We start from the raw sequence: 24,797 nt of genomic DNA, 5'->3' as shown, positions 1-24,797 counted from the left end.
ACTATCGTGTTAGCCGTTAGTTGTTTCCTTCCTCTGTAAGTTCCTGTCCTTTCTCTGGTTAGATCCCTCTCCATTATCAGAGAAGCAGAGACAATGAGAAGTGCTTCAGCTAGCTGTGGGTGAGGGTAGGCAGATAGAGCTGGGGTCTCCCAGTCCTGTGCATCTATCCATTGACAGTCTTTTCCCTACACTGTCCACAACCTTTAGGACGGCTGCAGACGAGCGTAGGAAAAATCGTCCAAGTTTCATCCAGATTTTTCTCTCATTTGCATCCATGTGACGTCGGGGTGATAAGTTTTTGTACACTACATGAAAACCCGTACATGATCACATACAGCTTACTAGGTTTATTACAGAAATCTATCCATAAGAATAGATTGCCACTCAGATTGTCCATTTGGGATCTTTTCTCTTGTTTTACTCACCCATACAATTAATCATGCATGCTGCAATTTTATTTCTCATTGACAGCTGAACCAAGAAGAAAAATAGTTTTTCTGAGCAGCACTATTGGATATCATGTGTTGGTGTGCGATGCGATAAAAAAATCTGATTTCCACGCTTGTCTGCATGATCCCTTACTCCCTTACAGTAATTGGTGAAATATCCTGTCCTCTACTTCTGCAGCGTTTTTGGTTGCACATCACAGGGTACCAATATGGCATTGCAATGACATTACGGGGTGCTGGTGGAAGCCGGTGCACGTGATGACCAACAACAGTGTCATTTCAATGCTGCTATCAAAAATTGACAGCATCCTCTAAATGGCTAACAGCAGCTAGTAGTGCTCAATTACGGACTCAGCTGTTAGATACATATGCCTGCTTTGTAAAGAGGACATGCCACTTGTTAATACCTTTTACAAATCTGTGAGCTCCCCTGATTCCGAATATTTTTTCTGTTTTGCACTGCTTTGCTCCATTGTAGGCATATTTACATTTGTTGCTTCTGGAGGGCACTATGTGAAATCTCTGTTCCTAGTCCAAGTGGGCATTTCTTCAGTCTTCTCAGGAGGGCACACACTTTCACCCCTAACTCCCAGACACTGTTAATCACAGCTCGACAGTTGATCTTGTACAGTCTTAAACTCTGCCAAGCCGCTTGCAGTCCACCCAGTGGACTGCAAGCAGAGATTTCACATTCTGCATTCCAAAGAAACAAATGTGAATATCTGTTCGATGGAGTGACGTAGTGCAATATGGATAAAAGCTGCAGAATCTGGGGAGCTTGGGGATTTTTTTTAGCAAGTGAGAGGTCCTTTTAGCCAACATATACCATGTATAGAGCAGGTTCTACACACCCTGACACGCTCCATGGTGGGTATTGCCAGGTTGAGATTTCGAACAGCAAGAATAACCATGATCACTACCGAAACTACAAAGTAGAAAAGTTCCCCAGTTGGTAAGTGAGGGAAATTACTCAGTAAATTTGTGGGTAGAAGATCTGTACTTTCTCTATGCTTCACCGCACTAGAGTTGTCACTTCCCAAATGAATTTGCTATTTTACCTATTAACGTTTATGGAGCCAGCTCCGCAGAGCGACTGCAGCGAAGGGATACTGGTTATTTATCTCTATTTTTGCGTTGTGCTAAAAGGTGCTCAATCCACATAATGTTTGCTGAAACTTGAGAAAAGAGCATGAAGAAAAATAGCCTGTCTGTGGATGAAGTGAGACGACGACAGGGTGTCATTTACTTTGATGGGGATAATAAAGTTCCAGGTACACAGAAGACATTCTACTTAGATTCAAATGGACAGCGCTTTTATAAACCTAGAATCTTTTCTCTGAAATGTTTCATTTTACTACTAAATGGGACAGAATTGGGTTCAACAGGGGGAGAGCGGTGACGTCTGATGAAAAACGGTCTGAAAGCTCCTCTGTTATTAAGTCAGTAAAGCATGAGGTTTCTGAGGCGTTACACCATTGCGGCGTTCTCCCGGTGAGCACACATTTTAGGACCTGCTCTTTGACCAGTTCTTCACCTTTCCGCAGGTACCAGAAGCTATGGAAAAGCTATGTAAAACTGCGCCATCTGCTGGCCAACAGCCCCAAAGTCAAACAAGCCGATAAGCAGAAATTGGTCCAGAGGGAGGTAAGCTTTATTTTTTACCCACAGAGAACAATTAATGAGGCACAGTTCAGTCTCCGTTCAGCATGATCTCCAGTGCTGTCACTTAAATCCCTAAGGAATACTTTGCAACTTACTCAGTACAGGCTTCTGGTGGAAAGATATTTAAGAGCAAACTGTTTTGCCTTTTAAATTACTTTTTGTCTTCAGTGCTCTGCACAAATCTTTTCTTTCCCCTTCCAAAAGTTTTCTTTTCTTCACCCTGTTCTTTAGTGGTATTTCTACTTGTAATATCTATTTCTATATATTTCCTAGGGTGTTCCCTTTCAGTCTCTGATCTAGAATCTGCTGTCTGCGCTCTGCTTGTAAATCAGACTTAAAAAACATTAAAAAAAAATTAGTTTTCCTTGCCCATATTTCTTCCCCACAAAAGCGTGAGACATTTGAATCCTCCAAAAAAAGTTTCCAATCTGTGATCATTGGTGCGTGCACTGCGTGGATTGCGCTGCTGGTCAGTGACCCATTAGCTGTACATGTAGCACACACAAGGTCAGCGCCTCCTGACAGATCGCTTGTCTCCTGCGCTCAGATGCTGCCGCCGATACCAAGCACATAGTCTGCATTAGAGATGCACTCATGTGAATTGGATCAAATCTGCTTCTTTGTCCTGACTGAGAGAGAAGCTGCGGTTATTTCTGAGATTTCTTCCCCGGCTTATTCTTGTTTTATCTATTCTCCACGTCTAGGAGAAGGGTTGTGTGTGCTCATGAATGCAGTCACAAGCCGTGACAGACTGGGGTACCAAGGGCCCACCAGTATCACTGGCTGTAGAAGCCTAGTGTTCAGTTACATGCAAATATTACATTAAACTCTCTCATTTATTTCCCTATACCTCTGTATAATAACACACTGGGTAGTTTGTTAAAAAATAAGATGCCTCCATTATTTTTACCTAGGCAATCAAGTGTTTGTGTTAACTACTGCCCATGTAGTAAGAGAGGTTTTTGCCACGTTTGGTAGAGACAGACTCTGATTGCAGCGATGTGCCACTTACTGGGTTGCTTGCTGTAGTTCTGATAAAAGCACTGCTTTATCAGCAGGAGATTATCACTGGAGGAATAGTAAACCTGCTGCCATATAGTCTATACTTATGAATTCTGAACAGTCCCGCCCCCACCACTGATTGGCAACTTTCTGCCTATGCAGAGTGTACACAGAAAGTTGCCAATCACAGCTATCGGTAAGGTTATGCAGAGCTCTGCTTTCATAGAACTGGTAGATCTGCTGCAGATAGAACCGTGATTTTGTCAGAACTGCAGCAAATAGCCCAGTAAGTGATACATCACTGGAGTCGGGGTCTCAGATGGTATAGTAAAAACCTGCGGACAGATTTCCCTTTAAGGCCAGTCTCACACGTCCAGATAATTCCGGTACCGGAAAAATCGGTACCGGAATTATCCGTGTTCGTGTGCCCGTGCGTTTCTGTGGCACATCAGTGTGGCACACGTGCGGCACACGTGTGCCGACTGGGTACCACACGCACCGTGCAGGAGACAGCGCTAGAGATAAGCGCTGTCCCCCCCACGTGGTGCTGAAGCTGCCATTCATATCTTCTCTGCAGCAGCGTTTGCTGTAGAGAAGATATGAATAATCCTTTTTTTTTTTTGTTTGTTTCTCGTGTTTAACATAAAGCTCCATGTCCCCACCCCCTGGGCGCCCGCCTGCTGTTATTAAAATACTCACCCGGCTCCCTCGCTGGCGCTGCTTCCTGTCCTGGCCTCACCTTCTACTGTATGAGCGGTCACGTGGGGCCGCCGATTACAGTCATGAATATGCGGCTCCACCTCCCATAGGGGTTGTGTTGCATATTCATTTCTGTAATGGGCGGCCCCACGTGACCGCATACAGGCGAAGCTGCGGCCAGGACAGGACACTGCGAGGGAGGCGGGTGAGTATTTTAATAACAGCGGGCGGGCGCACAGGGGGTGGGAGGGGGGTGGGGACATGGAGCTTTATGTTAAACACGAGAAACAAAAAAAAAAAGGATTATTCATATCTTCTCTACAGCAAACGCTGCTGCAGAGAAGATATGAATGGCGGCTTCAGCACCATGTGGGGGGACAGCGCTTACTGTAGCACTGTCTCCTGCACGGCACACGGACTGCACACGGACAACGTCCGTGTGCGGTACGTGTTTTACACGGACCCATTGACTTTAATGGGTCCGTGTAATCCATGCGCTCCCACGAACACTGACATGTCTCCGTGTTTGGCACACGGAGACACGGTCCGCAAAAAATCAATGACATCTGCACAGATGCATTGATTTCAATGTGTCTACGTGTGTCAGTGGCTCCGGTACGTGAGGAAACTGTCACCTCACGTACCGGAGCCACTGACGTGTGAAACCGGCCTCAAGGGAACCTGTCACTTGAAAAAATGTTATTAACCTTTAGATAAGGGATTAATCTTCAGGTTCATAGTGTTCTGATCCTACTTGGCCCTGCTGCCAAGAGGAAATGAACTTGTTTCCTCCCGGCAGCGTCCAGTGGTCCGTCACAGGGTTGGCATCGGCACAGGTTCAGTCACTGCTCTGTGTATGTAGAGTGGCGGCTGTAACTGCGCCCATGGGCCTGACTGACAGCTGACCCTAATGGTAAGCTGCTGTCAGTCAGTGCCAGGGGCTCAGTGAGTGGACCTGTGATGGACCACTGGACGCTGCCGGAGTAGTTAATTTCATTTCGGTAGTGGGGCTCAAAATGCCGGCTTTGGGCAGGTTCAGAACGCTATTAATCTGCGGATAACCCCTTATCTGCAGGTTAATAGTGTTTTCCCATATGGCCCTTTAATGTGTCTGTCTGCCCCAGTGCAGCCAACGTATACCAAAAAATAGTGTCTACTGCACTTCCCTACGCAGAGCGGCACACTAAAAATCATGTGTCATGGGATGGACAATTTTTTATGAGGCAGCATTTAGCAATGCTCGCCTTTACATTGGAGCATACCCCCAAAGTACACCATGTGAAAAAATGAGATGTGAACAGAGCTGGATTATGATTATTTCTCCCCTGTAATTAACCCTATGTGACACAATTGCTTATTCCTAGTTTAGTCATTGGTTCGCACACCCCGGTTTCTGCCTGTGCTTGGTGCATGCTTTGCCAGCAGAATTCTCGGCACCCAGTAATTAATTTCTCTCTGATTATGCAAAGTGTGCCTGCTGTCAGTGATTTAGTATTGGAGCCGTGCTCCCATGTTCCTGCTCCCTGCTCGTGCACTCGCTGTAATAACCTAATCATCGAGTTCACCGTGGTCAGGCTGTTTGCAGCGTTGGCTTTATGGTCCGCCTAATCCCTGTTTACATGATGCTGTCCTGCTTGGCTGAAGCCTCCATTGTCCCTAGCCTGAGCCGACATCAGGGCGATGTAATCGGATTTCTCCGGTGCCGTCCTCTATGTACGGCATCTTACCGAGGCATAATTATCTGATCTGATTTCTTCCACCTCTAGGCTGTTGTCTTTTTTTCTCCCAGAGATTTCACAACCTACCATTTTCCTTTCATTTACCTAGGAAGCTCTTCAGAAGATCAGACAGAAGAACACAATGAGGCGTGAAGTGACAGTAGAACTGAGTAGCCAGGGTTTCTGGAAAACTGGCATTCGCTCGGATGTCTGCCAGGTAATTAATGTTAATAAGTCCTGACCTTGAGACCTTCCTGGCTGGCTCTCTGTGTAGCCGCACATGTCTTCCCGTGAGCAGGGCGGCCTCCATACTCCCATCTTGTACATTACCAAAGAGCAGCAGTGCTTAAGAAGCAGTGGAGAAGGCCACATGGCGTTCAGTAGAAAAGACCCATTTCACACCTTTGTAGCTGCACAGCAATTTCCCAACTCGGCTCTAATGGAAGCAGCTAATTATGTAGATTTTACTCGGCATGCAAAGGCAACTTCACACCGTTCTTATGAAACTACGCTAGATTGCGCTGAAAGCGAGCTCAGTGCTTTCCATTGTGGTTGGGGGCAGCAGTCGGAAAGCATGGGGGAATGGAAGTGTGAGGAGAAACTGGAGCTTGGACCTGCTATCTAATTTTTTTTGCTTTTGTGTTTTTTGCCTCTAGAACTATGAAAATTGTTTGAGGGTTGTCACGTCACTTAAAGGGGTTGTCCACTCTTCAGACAACCTTTACTTAAAATTACTCAGTAAAAAATAAAAATACCAGATGCTGCCCTACCGCCAAAGTACCATTACAGCAATGTTGATGCCGGCTCTCGCAGGACGTAACATTGTATTGCCTCTTGAGCACTGAAGCCAATCGTCGGCCATTAAAGGGCTGCAGTTCTCACTCTTTTCAAGTGTCCAATTTTCATCTGAAAGTGTGAGCGAGCAGGCCATCAGCGAACGCGGATTGTCTGCAGTGCTCACGTGTTATTACAATGTCAAACAAGCCATGGGAGACCTGATGCCGTTCCAACAATGTCTGCTCTCTTATTTATATGTGGGGCAATATAGTATTTAAGAAGGGGTTATCGGAGTTGAGGACAACCCCTTTAAAAAGTTTTCAAGTCTGGGCCATCAACTTTAATACTCATGACCCTTTATCTTTCCTGAAAACCTACATGTTATGTCAGATTTGCCAATGCATACTTTCCAGCAGAAAGGAGAAATGCAGCTATAATATGTCTTCAAAAAGGATTCTAAATTGGGAATTACCTATTAGTCCAAAATCCAGAGTTAAAAGTAAAAGAAAAAAAGATAATTTGAGCAGTGTGTAACTACATTACTACGGCTGCAGTGTACAGCCGGAGTGTACAACAGCTATAGGCTTATGCCGCATCACTATCTAGGGCGAACAGCAGATGGCACTGTGTTAACGGCTTGTTGATTTGTCATTGTTCTAGACTCTTCTGTGTGGTTTCTCCGTTTTGTTTGTGTCAGTTTACTTCTGTAATCCTCCAAGTTGTTGATGATCCAGAAAATGATTGCAGTTAGTCTCAAGTAAACCAGTCAATTTTCCCAAAATGTCTGAGTGCTGAAATCTGAAATGCTTAGAAATGGGTTTTCCAGAGTATAACCGAACAATAGACCGCATGTGTGTTATTAGCAGAGCAAAATGGTTTGGTGCCTACAGAAGCATCTAGTCTGTCCTAATAGCTGCATCTGGTTCTGTAGTCCAGCCAAATTCAAGCAAAAGGACTTACAATTCCTGGCACAGCCACCTGGAATGAAAACGGTTAAAGGGTTTATCCATGACTTCAATTTTAAGTTCATTGTAAAAAAAATACCAGGAAGGTAGTTGCCAAGTAGCTGCTTGTTCTAACCGTGGCCATCTCCGAGCACTTACCCACCGCTCCTGTCAGCGGTTCGGCTGCTCCGCATTAAAGAGCAGCTCTTCCTCTTCTGGGCGGCTCTGCCGACAGGGCGTGACTGCCTACATCATGGGGATTGACAGCCAGGTCCCCGAAGTTACTGCATGAGCACATAGGGCCTGCACACCTTATGCACACATACATTATGTAGCCCATATATAAACATATACATACGCAATATGTCAGCACACTGTGACTAATGAGTACAGTGGCATGTAAAAGATTGGGCACCCATGGTCAAAATTACTGTTATTGCGAACAGTTAAGCAAGTTGATTATTAAATTATCCTTATAAGGCCTAAACTTAAAGATGACACATTTCTTGTGTATTTTTGGCAAAAAATACGATCTTTTTTTTTTTTTTTTTTTTTTTGTCATTTTAAAAATTACAAAAAGGAAAAAGGGCCAATGAAAAGTTTGGGCACCCTTGGTGATTTGTCTGCTCACATGTGAATGGAGAGTGAAAAATAAACCATGCATAGGTGGCAGTTAAAACCTTATGAGGGAAAGGTGGGTGGATAAGGGTGTGGAGCTTTTGAGGGGGCCACACCTCCCCCGATATGTACTAAACAAAAAAGAAAAAAGGTTTTAATTGTGAGCTATTCCTGGTTTCCTTTTTGGCTTCCCATTCACATGAGGCTGTTTTGTCACATCGAGAGGTAAGACAGTCAGTGGCTAGGGACCATCCATACTAAAAGGTACACCTAGACGTGGTCGGATGGCTTTTTAATCAATAACTGATAACTATATAGCGTTACGTTTTTAACTTGTGCAGCAATATTGGAGTTTTATTATTCCTATAATCGCAGTGTGCTGATGAGTTGTGTATATATATGTTAGGCTCCCTTCAGACAGGCAGCGGGGGGCCGGCTGTCAATTAGCATGGAGTCAACAGTCACATCCCACCAACAGAACAGAGATGAAAAGGAGCCGCTGCTTTGTCGATTTAAACTTAGCACCTCCCTTTCAAATATGCATCATAGCATTTTTGATAAAGTGATTATCCACTACTGGGACAGCCCCTTCTTGATTTAAAAATTTTTGGCTTGAATAAAATAAAAAACGTAGACTCTTCTCCGGTGCTGGGGCCTTTCCAGCACTTGTGGTCCCAAGGCTCAGGTACGGCTGTTATGACACATGAGCCCAGTTAGCGCTGACGTCGCTGGCCCCGCCTTCGTATGAATTGAGCATGAGGAGGAAGTCAGAGATTGGCTGCAGTCCAGACTTCCTCTTCATATTCAGTTTGTACGAAGGCGGGGCCAGTGACGCCAGCACTGATTGGGCACCAGGCTCAAGTGTCATAACAGCCACACCTGAGCCCGGGACTGATACTGCTGCAACGGCACCAGCACAGGAGGTGAGTATTAGCTTTTTTTTATTTTATTGGGGCCAAACATTTAGATCAAAAAGTGCTTGTCCTAATTGTGGACAACCCCTTTAAGAGACTTGAATACTTTTTAAAGGCTCACAAAATTGTTTCATAAAGAATATCTGTCACTTTCGATGAATATGTAATTGTTTTTCCTAGTGAAAATGCCACTATTTTCCTGAATCTGTAATTGTTTTTCTTTTGTTCCTGCACCTCTCCATTTCTGCGTCATGGCCCTCTATTCTGTATGTACATTTAGTCTCTTTGGTCCTCAAGAAAACTCCCATAGAAAAAGTTCAATATCACACCCACTAAAAAAAGCTAGATTTACATACAGGAAAGAAAACAATTTATCTCAAGAATGGAAAGTCACGCTGAAAAAAGAAAAAAAACAGATTCAGAAAAACAGCAGCATTTACACCAGATAAAAATGACATTTATAGCAAGTGACAGGTCCATTTTAATTGCTTCCATCATTAAAAATGGGGAGATGTGTTACCGCAGGGCTATTAAATGGAAGCGATCATCAGAAAATGGCCTATTGTTTAAATAAGGTTTTAGTGTTACATGTACAGTATTCTTTGGCAATGTTTTTTCATTCCGTCTCACACTGTGTATTAAAGGGAATCTGTCACCAGGATTTTGCTAGATCAGCATAATGTAGGTGCAGAGACCCTGATTACAGTGATGTTGTCACGACTCTGTTGTCGGGGGACCAGGGGCTCTTTCCCTGTCCCTAACGGTAGGGGGTGCCCTAGCTCGCTCTGCTCCACGAATTACTTCTGATGGTGAAGATGCCAGGGCTATGTACTCTGCCTTAGCTCCTGAATCAGCCCTCAGTTTGTACCCTTCCCCCACCCAGGGAAGAAGAGAGTAGTAGTATACTAATCAGACTAACAACGTAATACGAACAGGGGTAACGAAAAATACCAAACATACAAATATACTTTCACATATAACAGAGGAATGCATCGGGGAGTGGAGGATGGGGTTAAATCAAAGTAGGAGAAGAAAAGAATTTATCACACACTCAAAACCTAGCAACAGTCACAGATAAATTCAGAAAACGCCTTCTCCAATAACAACCACCAGCCATGCAGCATAAGCTGACTCTGACAATGAGTGCTAGCCAGGGCCCAGATTATATAGGAGACGGGAGTGGCTAACAGTGCACAGCTGAGAGACTAAACTCTCCAGGAGTTCTCAACAGAGGTTAACCCCTGCACTGCTAAAATAAATTTACATTGTTTAATATGAAGGTGAAGTGCTCCTAATCAGTGCAGGAGTAGGAGAAATCAGACGCTGCAGTCTTCTGGCTCCTCTGTCGCGGTAAACCCGTGAGAGATGTATTACTTACTGGGCTGCTAGCTGTAGTTTTGATGACATTGTTTTCTCTACTACAGATTTCATAAATTAATATTACACATGAAAATAAGCAACTTTGTAATATATCTTATTAGGGAAATCTGCTTCTTCATCCAAACTGCTTTTTCATTCTCAATTCACAGCTAAAATCTGGTTTAAGTGAAGACAGATTTTTACATTGCTGAGCTAAGAAATGACCGTTTGTACTGATGAGATTTTATGGAGAGTTAGGTGAGAGGAAGAGGGCTAATAGAGCGAGAGCAGAGCGCCTCCCTCCTCATATCTTCTCTGGGATACATACCCATTCTATACCTGATGCTGTTTTTTTAATCTGGTGTTTTTCATATCTCCCTATGCCTTTCCATTTCTGAAATATGACCTTCTCTTCCCTATATGTAAATCTAGTCTTTTTAGCTAAGTGGGGTTGATACTCAACTTTTTCTATGAGAGTCTTCTGGTGGACTACACCGGTTGGTTAAAGAGACCAAATTTATATACAGGGAATAGAAATCCATGCCTCGGTAATGGATAGATGAAGGAAAAAAAGAAACACCAATTCCAGATTGACTACTTGGACAACCCCTTCACAATTAGCATGTTTGCACCAGTAAAGTAACAACACTTATACTGTCCTCCGGTGCTGGTCCAGCGGTGTCGGCGCTCTCTCCCGGGGCTCGCATGACATTGTCATGTGAGCCCCACACCGGCTTCACTGTCCCCGCCTTCGGGAGTATCAAACATAAAGAGGGAGTGACCAGCCAGCCGCAGCTCTGACGTCCTCTTGATGTCTAAATTATCCAAAGGCTGGGAGAGTGAAGCCAGTGTAGGGCTCACGTGACAATGTCATGCGAGCCCCGGGAGAGAGAGCGCCGACACCGCTGGACCAGCACCGGAGGACAGTATAAGTGTTGTTATTTTACAGGTGCAAACATGCTGAATGAGAAGAGGTTTTCTGAGTAGTGGACAACCCATTTAAGCTCTGTATCACCCACTCCTCTGCAGCTTTCTATGTACACCGTAGCAGAGGTGTGGTTGCAGAGAGCAGGAGGACTACATTGCACGGGACAACTAGTCCTTTAATGATATGTTTATCTGCTGATAATCCCTTGGAGGGAAAACACTGATTTGATGGAAACTACAAGCAGCCTAGTAAGTAACACATCACTGGAATAAGGCTCTCTGCCCCTACATCATGTTGCCCAACCGCAAAAACCTGTAAAAAACGAAATTAGTAACTTCAATTTTCACACTGGTCACTGAGTCTTTTTTTAAACTCAGAATTTTTGAATTTCAGGAAGAGTTTTCATTAGATTCCTTATCAGCAGAGGCAGGGTCATAGGGACAGGTGACCCCTGTATACACATTAGATAACAAAGATGCACTATTCACAATAGGCAATGCCATAGCTGGCTCTTGTTCCATCTCCCTTCTCAATGATATTTGCACACTGTCATTAGATGCTTCAGTACCAAAGATAGTGCGAGCGTCTAATTATTACATTTCCTGGAAGTAGAACACTAAAAAAGCCCCAGGGGCCATTGGGAAAGTTGCATCATTTTTATTTTGGAAGAGCAACTTTCACCATTTTTTTTTTCCATGTTGAACTGGACACACGATGTAATAGTGACTCGGGGAGAGGGGGGATTGTTTGAGCTCACCACGCCATGTCATCTGATATTGGAGGCTAGAATCTGGGTGCCCGTCCTGCTGGTGAAGCTCAGCCAAAGGGTCAAGGAAAAGGAAGTAAGCGGCACATCCGTCCACGATATATAAAAATATAGTTCATGCTTTATTAAAGATTCATTAAAAACATGGAATCCAAGAAATATATCAAAACCTGATGTAATAGTGGCTGCAGAGCGGAATAAGACATTTTTGTTATTTTTTTCTTTCTCCTCTCCATGGAGATATTACGGTAGCAGTCTTTGGCACCTAATGAGATTACTTTTTCTCTTTCTATTAGTTGCTATCTGATTGCACCCACTTAGACATAACAAAAGTTCAGGCGCCCAGTGAAAACGATCTGTTAACGCCCAGTTGGCCATAGCTAAATTTAACTCATTAGGTGCCAATACTTTGATTGCCATAATCTCCACCACACAGAGGCGAAATTAAAAACAAGCGCTTTATTCCGCCCTGCAGCCACTATTACATTGTGTCAAGCTCAACATGCCAAATGTCATGAAATGCCCTAAAGAATTGTCAAAAATGTTTAACATTACATTAATACAAAACCGGATTTAAACAGTAGATAATTTTTCAATGACCCGTTCCCTTTAAAGGCTGTATAAAAAACTGTGGCATAATGGGAATCGAATGAGAAATGATGTCTTCGGATCTACTGCAAGCAATGTGATTTTCTGTAGTTATTAATGATTACTTTAAGTGAGATCTATTGAGCTACTGTACATAAGATAGACATAAGATCCGGCATATGGACATATCTCCACCAATTGTGGTGGGCAGTTTTACCAGTGTGAACTTCTCGGCTATTGACGATCATGTAATATATTTGTATCAATGGGACGGTCCTCCGCTAGTCCCATGGCCGCAGTCAGGCCTGCCTTGCACGGTGCAGAGAGCCACATAGCTAGCATTTGGCTGGAGATGTTGTGCGGTGGGCCCATAAACCCAGCCAGGCTGATGCAGCCCTATTGTTCTTGGCTGTATACACCGGAGTCCCCATAAAGGCGCTCACACATGTAATATCCACTTAGTCGCTCTTCCTTCCATAGCTTGGAATAAACTTACACATTCTGCAAATGAACGTTCAAAAACCTCTTTAGTGTCGGAGAAATATCACTATGGATAGTATTGGCAACAGGAGAGCTCTTAATAATGAGTTAGCACACATCTCATCCTCCATGAATTACTCTAAAAGGAGAATCTAACATTTCCTCGTGTGCTTGGGATCCGAGGCTAGAAGATTAGTGGCCTTTTTGGAGACAAAGTGTTGAAGAGTCATCGGCTGGAGTGAGTAGAAGGATATAAAATATTCAGATTAACTTTCGATAGTACCCCACGGATTTGGGAATTAATGGTCCCTCTATTTAACGGGACATTAAAGACGATATATTGGATCACTACTGACTTTCTTCCTTAATGGTACGCTTATTATTGCAGGTAATACAGGATATTTCACAAAGCTTCTCATGTACTGCAATGTAGGGCAGCCTCACTCTCCATCTATCAGTGCTCATGAATATAGAATTCTGTGGGGTAGAGAAGAGATCTTCACTGAGGGACCCATAGCCATGTGGACACCAGATATTTGGCCAGGAAACTGAAGGGAATTTATATACTTTTTATGAAATAAGAAGCTGAATACTATATATGGGGTTGGAGCAGAGGATGATTTCCAGTCCTGTCTTATAATTGTCAAGAACATTAAGGCTGGCAAGCAGTAGGGGGTATATGGACTTGCAGATATTAGGTGTGGTTCACATCATGTTTTTGCCATATGGTTGGGACAAATGCCTGGATACTATTTTAAAGGGTAATTCTCTAGTTTTAGAATGGGTAAAATTGCAAAGTGATTGTGAAATCAAGACACTGTAGAAAAAATGTATTCGTTCTCATAAGTGGAGGGATTTGTAATTTTGTAATTTACTGCTCGTTGCATAGGATACTAACCACCGCTGCTGTCTATCAACAGTGACTGGTTTCTTAGGCAAATAGTGCAGCACTTACAAGCTCTTAGCTATAGCTCTTGTAAGTGCTGCTCTAAAGCCCCCGTCACACTAAGCGAGGTCTCGCTATGTTTGACACGTAGCAGCGACCAGGCCCCTGCTGTGAGATCGCTGGTCGTGTCGGAATGGCCTGGACCTTTTTTTGATCGTTGAGGTCCCGCTGGGTAGCACACATCGCTGTGTTTGACACCTTACCAACGACCTTGTTGACTACAACGTCACACAGGACGTCCCTCATCGAGGTCTGAATCGTCATAATAGCTGCCATGTGACAGGGTCACAACGACATCGTTGTACAGGTCGCTGCAGGTCGCTGCATCGCTGCTGCGTCGTTGGGAAGATCTCACTGTTTGACATCTCACCAGCGACCACATAGCGACGCAGCAACGATCCCTGACAGGTCGTATCGTTGTCGGGATCGCTTTAGCGTCGCTAAGTGTGACGGGGCCTTAAAGCTAGTTGGATCCACTGCACCGTCTCCAATGTTGCTGAGACATGGCTGCCGATGCTTTCAGCATCAGAAAGCTCACTATTCAGACTAGTATCTTGAGCAACAATCTTGCAGTGTAAACATGCCGCTGATTAGCTGATGAATGAGCAAGATGATTTCTTCAGCAGTAAAATGATCTTTTGGGCAGCGCAGAAGATAATCGTTCTCGGCGGTGCATCAGCCTCTGTAAACAGGACTCTGAGACTACGGTGGCCTATGTGCACTGAATGATCTTTTACAAATCGTTCAGTGCACATTGTTTATGGCTAAATCAATTGCCAATCTGTTGTTCAGTGCTGCTGCTCAGTCCGTATAAACACGTTTTTAGCCATATGTTCTTTATCAGTGATGAGCCAACGTGCTCGGATTACGTGTTATCCAAGTGTCTTCGGTGTGTATGACTAATATGTTTGTGTTCCCACAGCTGTTAGACAGCAACAACACATGCAGAGATTGCCTGTTAGGGAAGACCCACATATGTTGTAGCTGTGTAGCAGCCGCAGGGACTCGACCGTAGTATTTGAGCACGCCCAAGACGCTTGGATAACACCCTAGCATGCTCTGATAACATGTAATCCTTCCGGAGCACACATTCCCCTGGCAAGCAGGATTTGGGAGGCAGGGGAACGTTGTGCTCCTTAAAATCAAACCAGTAATGAACCCTTTAAGGAGGCAGAAAGAAAACTTTTATGTCCTATGAGAAACAGGATAGTAACAGAGTGGTATTTTATACCTCCTGATGGAAACCACAGGTGGCGGCGAACCGCACGTCGAGGTACTTTCTCTGCCCTATTCATCTTTATGGCCACAGGTAATTGTTACTATTACATAAGTGTGACTGATTGACTTTATTCCTAACTTCACGTTAGTGCTGTTCATAGGCTGTTTTTGTTGTGATATTTCAGTTGTAACTACCACATTTGCATTATATTATTCCACACAAGCCTCATTGAGATCATCATTATTTTATGATACTTTTTTGCATGTTATATTATCAGTAAGTGATAGTTATTTTGTTAACGTCATATATCGCGTGCATTTCCAGCCATTAGTAGTACATTGATGTTTCTCTGGCACATGCGTGGTACCTAGCTATTTAATATTTGGGTATTTAGCCTTCTGGTGCTTTTCTGACTTTATCCCAGGTGTGCATATCCTCTGTATCCTGTTTCTTGTATTCTATATATGTGTGTATGGACACTAATAATAAACTTTGATATATTTCCATTCCAATCTGACCATTTCTGCTCCTCCTACATCGCTTTTAGGTTTAGCACATTCTTAGCCATCTGGTCTTACCTGTTAGTCCTTCAGTAGCACACATTTCCCTGGCAAGAAGGAGGCAGGGGAGCGTTGTGCGCCTGATAATCAATCTTGACACAGTCCCTTTAAGACAGAACAGAAAAAAACAAACCCTTTTCTGTCTTGTGAGAAACAGGACCTTAACAGAGCGGTATCGTATTTTCTACTATAATTATGATTGAGGTGTTTCTCGTTCTGATTCCCTTCATCAGCGTGGAGCTTCTTTGCAGCGTGTCGGTAGTGTTAACCAGTGAAACGCCATGCCAGTCACTGTTATTTCTTCTGAGGTGGCACCTCACCGTCTTCCCTGTAATAACAGCCTTGACTTGAGCGCTGTCAGGACGCTGCAGTACGCTGACCAGAAAACCAATGTTTTATTCAGCTGCCTGAAGTTCAGTAAGAAAATGCTGATCTGCCGTAACACGGGGCTTCCTCAGATGAATTTCTCCGATGTGCCCTGGTAACGTTCCAAAAGACCAGCTAATCTCACTTCAGTCACCTTACTCAGGTCTGATTACCGTCAAGCCTAATACTGGAGCAGTCAGTCCTGCACCTACAGAGCCGATGTGTGGCCAGACCGGCATATTTGGGGGCATATATTAAATATCTCTTCTCCCTTGATCACTTTGGCCGGGTCATACAAATTCTGACTGCCAGGGCCTCGGGTGACATGATCACAACCATGCCATCTGTCTAGGCTTCTCTCTGGCGGTACTGTTGTGTACTCCATCATTGTAATTCTAATTGTATTCCATGGTATAAGAGAAGCTAGCATCGCCTGTTTAAAAAAAAAAAAATCCAATTTTTTAGAAGTGCGAATACAACTGCAAGCTGCTATGTATCTTTTATGTATACAAGTTTCAAGGGCTTGGACTCTCCAAAAGCAATCTAACATGTCCTCTCAGTCGCCGGCGCTAATAATTGTCTGCCATTCTGCAGATGCCATTGTTATTCTGGTGGAGACTTTTTTAATCTCTAATGGTTTAATACATTTTTTTTTTCTTTTTGTTAGCATGCAATGATGCTGCCAGTGCTGACCCATCACATTCGCTATCATAAATGCCTCATGCATCTAGATAGACTAATTGGATATGTGTTTAAGGAGCGCTGCTTGTTGCAGGTGAGTCAATACAATATCTCGTGTTCCCGTTCATTCTTACAAGTGTTATATTTTGAGATGATAAATTGCTTGAGCAAGTATATCACATTTCTTACCAAACCATATCACACTGTAGTCTTTGATTTGTTTCTTGGTTTATATTTTTGTATACAGGAACCCAAGTTTTAATATCTGATTATATGTAGTAATGATCAGTCCAAAAAAACTTTAAAGAGAACTTGTCACTTGATTCATGTTGCCCAAACTTCCGGTAGCATGAACCAGAGCCTGACTACATGATAGCAGCCTTGTCTGAAATGCTCCATCATGTAAGAGAAAATACAGTTAGAAAAACCGACCAGGGACCAGCAGGTGGTGCTTCTAGTCCAGCGCCGCCCCTGACCACTTCTCCCAGTGCTGCTGGAGGCGACACACAAGTTAGAGACCTGCCAATCACCTGCGGCAGCGCTGGGAGGAGCCTGCCAGGGACGGAGCCATACTAGTCACGTCTTTGGCTATGGTCTCCAGCCGGATACTTGAACTATATTTTCTCTAAAAAGTCATAGCATTTTAGAGAAAATATACCTAGCTCCAATCGCCCTGCTGCGGTTTGGGCAGCATGAATCAAGTCACTAGTTCCATATAATGGATTTCCCCACTGCTAAGCAAGTCGGTAGTGTGTCCCCCATAGGTTCTCTGGCATGAACATCTTGTGAGACCCATCACGTGAGCACTGCAGCCAGTCAGCGGATACGGATCAGCTGCAGCCTTCTCATTACATTACACTGAAAGTGAAGGCAATCAGAGAGGAACTCATACTAACTTGTACATCAAAACAGATTCAATTGTTTAGTAGTGGAGAACCCATTTTAAAGCAGTGTTCACATCACTTTAAAACATTTTTTCAATTTTACAAAAAAATTTCAGATAGTGCTTATGTGTCTTTGTACAAAAATAGTTTTTTGTTTACATTACAGGGTATAAAATAATTGTTACATATGTTATTGGTTAGTGCTGAAAATGTGCACTAGGTTTCAGTCTGTAATCTTCAAATGATGTGTCCCTCTCAGGAATACATGATGGACTTGAGATCATTGTGTCCTGGATGATGGATCTAACAATTTATCAATTCATTCTGTAAATAAACAATATCGCCGCCTGGCACTGCCCAATGCATGGTTGTATTACCTGGCGGCTCCATGCCAACATATGAAGGGATGGAAAGAAAGTGACACGAGCAGTTCGGTCTGTAAAATTATTCAAACACTGTGGGACAGGGGCCCCTTGTGGAAAGTTTGGAGGCAGGTAGGTTTGGGGGTCTCTCAGTATATCCTACATTTGACTTTAATTCCAAGGTTTGGCTTAAAATCAAACCAATGAAAGAGAGGTTGACCACTTATCAATGTACACACCTATTTGGAGTAATGACTTACTCTCAGAATTTGCCAAAATAACTGAGTTCGGGAACGGGAAGAGTATGGGTATACAGTACGTTCACCAGGTGGTCGGCAATGAGGGGATTAAATCCTTTGTCTGCAAAACGAGTTCCATCTACCCGATAGTTGCTTCTTTCAATACTGAACTCAAACACTCCTATAGAGCCCAATGTAAAGTGCAAGAAGTTAACACTCAGAGAGCTGTGGTATTGGACACTATTTGCTCAGAGGGAGCCACGAAGGAGGTAATTATAATGACCTCTTTGTCTTCCTTAAGAAATTCCCTCTGTTGGTTAAACAGAAATGGGAGACGGAGATTTGTGTTATCACAGATGATGCGTGGGCTTCGATGCTGGAATACATACCCAATCTTTCGCTTAGTGAGCCCAAACGACTCTCGCTGCTCTATGTCATTCACAGAGTACACAGATCACTTAAAATGATGTTTAAAATAGGTCTTAGAAATGATTCTGGATGCCCGAGGTGCGCCCAACAGGAAGCAGGACTATTGCACATGTTATGGTCATGCCCGCGTCAGCACTCATATTGGGGAGCAGTTTTGTGCCATATAGAATCATCCTATAGGTGCGCAGTGAGTAGAAATCCTCTCACCTGCATAGTGGGATGACTGTGTACTGTTGAGACTGGGAAACTTGCCATAGCTCGATTACTATACATGGCTAGGAAACTGATTACTGATGGGAACAAAGTAACATACTTAGCTGTTATCAGAACCCATCATCCTCGCTCCCCAACATGCGTTTCGCCCTTCTTCATCAGGGGGCGTGGCTAGTTACCTGTGATGTGATCTACTTCATTGGCATTGTCCACCCGATTCTCTAGAGTCTACAGACGTCTCCTCATTACTACTTTGTGAGCAAGGCACACTTGGCTCAGACATTCCACAAGGGAGGGCACTATAACCTGAGTGCAGTGAAGAGACTCACTCCCCACTTGACCTCTCGCCAGGATGACCTGCATCTTATCTTGCTAAACAGGACAAACCATCTGGGTGTTACGAGAACTGATCAATATACTGTCAATTGTCGCTCATTGGACTTCCATTTACATTCAGCAATCATCTACATGGTACAAACCGCATGTTCTTGATAGATCACTGCAGAGGATGTGCAGCCAATACATGATGATTGTGTCCAACATCAAACTAGCATCAGCGGACAAGTACTTGTATGCTGTCTTATAAGCGGACCGCTGGGCATGTGCTCGCTTGGCGCAATCAAGAACCAAGATGCCTATGAAAGTTTGCTTGGCGATCATCAACCCTTGTGGATCTTGTCTGTCCATGACTAAAACTGAAAAGCTTGACTTTATCACCACTCAGTGTGGACTATTAGACTCACAACCTGCTTACCCCATATTTTTCTAGTAAAACATGTATCCAAGGCCGGGTTCAGATAGGCAGATTTTTGACCATTGTGTTGTCGGTATTCTCAGAGGGTATCACACCGATCCAATAGGAACCTATGTGACTGTGTACCCAAACGAGTGTCCGCTCAGTCCTTTTGTTCATGTGAAAAAAATTGCCACTGTGCGCTAGTCCATTTTATAGACCAGACTATAGCAGCTTCTGCACTTGCCTACTATGCATTGTTTTTCACGTAAATGTCTTCATAATCCCATATGTAGTCCTGAGCTGAAAAGCCCTAAAATCTGCTCAACAGTATCTAGACAAATGGCAAGAATACCCTGGTTGTAAGCGTAGAATTGCAGGTATACCCGGTATTTCATAATTTTAGAAAGCCATTTCCGGTGGTTGTATTTTAGCAAAGCTATAATGCAGTAAACTTTAAGATGGCAATATCCCGGTGAACAAGACTTGATTTGACCTAGGAGGACTCATTGGTTGACATTTTCCTGTTCATGTAACTTTTGTGCACAAACTTTTGGGCAAGTTCCTTTGTGCTACCCTTTGCTTAGCAGATCTTGCCTCTTTGTATGTGGGCCATAATATTGCTGTCATATTTTCCACCTTTCATGATCCGTCATATGGTTTGCCGTTTCCCTTAATGGTGGTCTTACATCATCATCTCACTTTCTCACCATTTCACAAAACATTCGTATTGTTGTCACCACTGTACAAGAACATGGCCAATACAGATTAATCCATTTCCTGGCCAAAGAGTGTTTCAGAACATTAATCCTCCATACAGAGAAAGCTGTGAGTAAATCCTTCACTGTCAGCAGACCTGCAAGGCACAAATAAACCCCTTTGCTCTCCAGAAAAAGATTGAATCCCTTTTCTTGCAGACAAGCTCACATTGGACCTGTCCTCCTTCAAATGTAAACAGCGTATAATCCTTCAGATCCCTAAAAAGATATTAACCCTTGCCTCCGAGCTTATGCTACTGCTTAGCAGCTATTAAACTATTCCCTTTTTTTTCCTGCCATTGCTCATGTGTGTGAGATGGTGATTCTTAAATGCATCCTGCCAAACTGTCAAGGGTTTATTTTCCATTTGACGGGCACTAGACAAGCATGTCAGCTTCCTGGAGTGGGACATGACTGTAATACTCGGATGGTGTGTCTAGAACCCAGAGCGGAGGCAAATTAAAAGGCCATTGTTGCTTTGTGCTCAATGGCTTGTAACGTATTAGCAATTCCTCGCCCTCCCCTCCCAAGGTAATACTGCTAGTAAGAAGTGGCGTCTTATTTTGCTATGTATGTGGCCAGGTTAGAAGTGATTAGGACAAAATCTTGTTCTTCTTCCTATATGGGAGCAGTAATCTGCTGCCCACATTTGTGAGATACAAACTTTCTAATCTTTCCTGTTTCTATGAGCATTGTGTTCCTAGCTTATGTCACTAGAATAGTCATGCTATGGAGGAATTTCACAATTATAATGCAAAATTTGGTTGCATATCAGACCCTAGACTAGCACTCAACTGGATATATTGGGAAAGAGCTGCACACCTTTTTTAGCCAGGATCAGGTAAAGTTGCAACATATTTTTTATATGTGAAGCTTAATCTGGTTTGGGTGTATTTTTGGCCAAATACCTAAGGATGGTGCACAGGATACAGTCATAAAAGAAACCCGATTATGGTACAATTCATGAGTCCACCATATGACCTGAAGGGTATCAATCAACACTCCTGTTTTAATTCATATTAAATATGTCCATTTGGGTTTTGCTTCTTCAACTCTGTTGCTCAAGGTGTAATAATGTTTCTCCTTGCCTGATGTCAGCTTGAACAGGAAAGCTGAAGTGGACTTAGCTTCAATAGAGGAGAAAACGATGTCTGCGGCGCTATTATCCTAAGAAGCCAGGTGCAGCGTATGATATGCTGCGTATGCTATTTGAGGACTCCATGTCATATTAACGCTGCTAGTTCAGCTATCAGGTGTCCACAAAATATGCCATAAATGTATAGCAGATGTGGGTCCCAACAGTGGCATTGGAATCTTTCTTGAGAGTGGGGATCCATTGTGAGCTGCTGAGAGTAGAGAGGTAGTTACATAGCAGAGGTGCACATCAGGGTGCTGTTCTTAAGACCGATGCATGTCCCATTGGTGGGTCCCAGATCTGTTATACAAGTAGAATTTGCCCCTAAAAAGTGTATGAATATTTCCTTTCTAGCCTTTACTGCTTTATAAAAGTATCATGGAGTTTCCTCCCATCTTAATCTTTAAGGGCAGCATGGTGGCTTAGTGGCTATCACTGTTGCTTTGCTTATCTGGAGTCCTGGGTTCAAATCTCACCAAAGAGCACATCTGCAAGGAGTTTGTATGTTCTCCCCGTGTTTTTGTGACTTTCACCATGTTCCTCCCACACTTGACACTCTGTAGACGTAGTGATAGGGAGTTTGGATTGTGAGCCCAATTTCAGACAGTGATGATATGTGTAAAGTGCTGTGGAAAATAATGGCGCTACATGAGTACTGTAAATTAAACTACGGTAAATTAAACTCTAATGATTCTCAAAATCGGCTACTATGTTTAATGACCTCCTTCAGGATTACTTAAGATAAAGTTGTTCTCTCTTTTAGACAACCCATGTTCAAATTCCCTACTGAAAAAGTTAGAACTTATAGAGGGAGGTTCCTCAAATTAATGGTTATTATTGATTACCCAGTACAAAGACCAACATATTTCACTTTGCAGGATGTACTGCATAAAAAGCTTATTGATTTTTAGTTGGCATCATTTAAAGGGAACCGGTCTTTAGATTTATGTTGCCCCAACCACTGGCACTATGAATCAACTTGACTGCATGATTGCAGCTAGGTACGTTTTACTCGGAACCACTGCAGTGTTTCAAAGAGAACAGTTAGAAAAGTTTAGTGCACTACAGCCCCCATTGGGCTTTCCCTGCCCTCGATTACACTTTCTTTGCCCTGCTCCAGTTGATTGAAAGATCTTTCTGTATGTAGGCACATGGGAGAGATCTGTCAATCAACCGGAGTGAAGCTGGACTTCCTGTAGCCCTCAGATTTTCAAACCGTTTTTTATTCCAGTTGACTTTGGTTTGGGCTGCATATATCTAGTGACAGTTTCACTTTAAAGTAGTTTTCTATTCTTTAAAACTAAGGGATACCCTTCAGATGGCTTTTGTTGGTTACTAGTTAGAAGGTTGTATAGTCGGTAGTGGCAGTGCCTGGCCTTATGGCTATAGGCCATTCGAATGAATGGAACTGAGCAGCCTCAACTTAGTATGGCATTGTACCGCATGGAGCAATGCAAACAAGAGTACTCAATGCTGTCTTGTGAGCTGAAGCCCCTTCAGCTTAGTGGCAAGGAGTGCCATGTGTAGGATTAATCAAATATTGATAACCTACCCTAACAACCCTTTAGACCCCTTTAGCACTTTAACTTAATTTCCACCTGCCGATTCTGCAGGTATTTCCAGGATTTCCTACTGATCCCAGCTAATCACTGAGGGTCTGGCTGCCGGGCACCCTGTGATCCACTTATGGGTCAGGCACTGTAAAATGGTAATATTCTTTAATCTGTCGTGAGTTGTGACCAAATTCATGCTACCTCTCTTACCCCTTCTACATGTGTCTAAACCTATACATGCCTATATTTTATGCATAAACCTGAATCCTATGGCTATTCCTGTTCATCCATTATAGAACATAGAATACATATGTAACAACTCTGCTGGCATCACTGCATGGCCTCCCATCCCCCACCTGCATTACACTCAAACTCACTTACTTCTCTGGGCCTTGTTGTGACTTCTCTCTGCTGCCAGCTCCATGCTGTGTGCCTCATGTCTGGTGTTTGCTCTGTGCTTGCGCTGTCTGTGTGCATAGGGAGGCGGCGCCGGCAACTCCTGTTTTTTATAGAGACTGTGTGCACCTTGCTAAGGTGTCCCTGGCCAATTGCCATGAGGCTTCCTGTATTTAAGACATCCCCACCCATTGGTGGGGGCCTGTGCAACTTACTCCCTCAGTCAGTTCTTAGCTGCTGAGGTGCCAGGCCCTGTCTCGCTTACTCATGTCCGCCACCCAGGGGGGCGTTGTACCCTGGTCTGTTTTCTGTGTAGCCACCCAGCGGGGCTTCGTACCCTGGCCTATGTCCGCCACCCAGAGAGGCGTCGTACCCTGGCTTGTGTCCATGTCTCTGTGCCTTGTCTCGTTCCTGACTCTGTCTTAGTCTAGTCCCGTTCCTGTGTCCGTTTATATCCCTGTCTTGCTTTGCTTTTTCTGCTGTGCGTTTATATCCCTGTCTTGCTTTGCTCTGCTTTCGGCTCCGCTCTCTGCAACCTTGCTTTGCTCCTTGCTCTGCATTCTGTGACCTTGCTCTGCACTCTGTGTTTTTGCTCTCGGCTCTGCACTCTTTGTCTTGCTCTGCACTCCGACTTTGCTCTGCTCTCAGCTCTGCACCCTGTGGCTTTGCTCTCAGCTCTGCTCTCTGTAGCTTTGCTCTGCACTTTGCTCTGTACTCTGACTTTGCTCTGCCCTCTGCTCTGTGGATCCGCTCAGCTCTCGCTCTGCAGCTTCGCTTATGGTTCTACCTGGCTCCGCTCCTTGCGGTTCTACTTCTCCCGCTCTTGGCTCCGCCTCCTGCGTTTCTGCACTTGGCTCCGCCTCCAGCTCTTGGCTCCGCCTCCTGTGTTTCTGCACTTGGCTCCAGCTCTTGGCTCCGCCTCCTGCATTCCTGCTCTTGGCTCCGCCTCTTGCGTTTCTGCACTTGGCTCCGCCTCCTGCTTTTTTGCACTTGGCTCCGCCTCCTGCATTTCTACACTTGGCTCCGCCTCCTGTTCTTGGCTCCGCCTCCTGCGTTTCTGTTCTTGGCTCTAGCTCCTGTGCTTTCGCTCTGCATCCGCTCTTGCGGTCTTTCTCTACCTATTATTTAGTCCTCCTGTCTGAACAGGTTCTTACCTGTTTTACATACCTGCCTGCAGACCGGTCCCTACCGGTTCTTCCAGTGTACCAGTCTTGTCCGCCTGTCCTTCCAGAAAGCCAGCCGTACCTGCCTACCAGAGAGCCAGCCGTGTCCGCCTGTCTGCCAGAGTGCCAGCCGTGCCCGCTTGCCTGTCTATGTTCCGTTCCCCGGTGGGATCAGCAGCCACAGCCAGACATCACCCTGGAGTGGTACCTGGTAGCTTCCTATTGCACAAGCCTGACCTCCCCATCAGAGGCTCCA

At 44.1% G+C, this 24,797-nt stretch overlaps 1 protein-coding gene across 3 annotated transcripts in view; it reads left to right on the top strand.

Annotated features, from left to right (window-relative positions):
• The window catches only part of DROSHA (drosha ribonuclease III), a 276,733-nt gene that overhangs the window by 131,359 nt on the left and 120,577 nt on the right, over positions 1 to 24,797 (top strand). For all 3 annotated transcript variants that reach the window (XM_077269726.1, XM_077269724.1, XM_077269725.1), the window contains exons 15-17: positions 1,994 to 2,093; positions 5,640 to 5,747; positions 16,663 to 16,770. In XM_077269726.1, the coding sequence (XP_077125841.1) occupies positions 1,994 to 2,093; positions 5,640 to 5,747; positions 16,663 to 16,770 (316 nt within the window). The remainder of the gene's footprint in view (positions 1 to 1,993; positions 2,094 to 5,639; positions 5,748 to 16,662; positions 16,771 to 24,797) is intronic.

This window comes from Ranitomeya variabilis, chromosome 6 (genome assembly GCF_051348905.1).
Source record: "Ranitomeya variabilis isolate aRanVar5 chromosome 6, aRanVar5.hap1, whole genome shotgun sequence".
In the NCBI taxonomy this organism is placed as follows: Eukaryota; Metazoa; Chordata; class Amphibia; order Anura; family Dendrobatidae; genus Ranitomeya; species Ranitomeya variabilis.
This window is presented reverse-complemented; position numbering and strand designations above follow the sequence as displayed.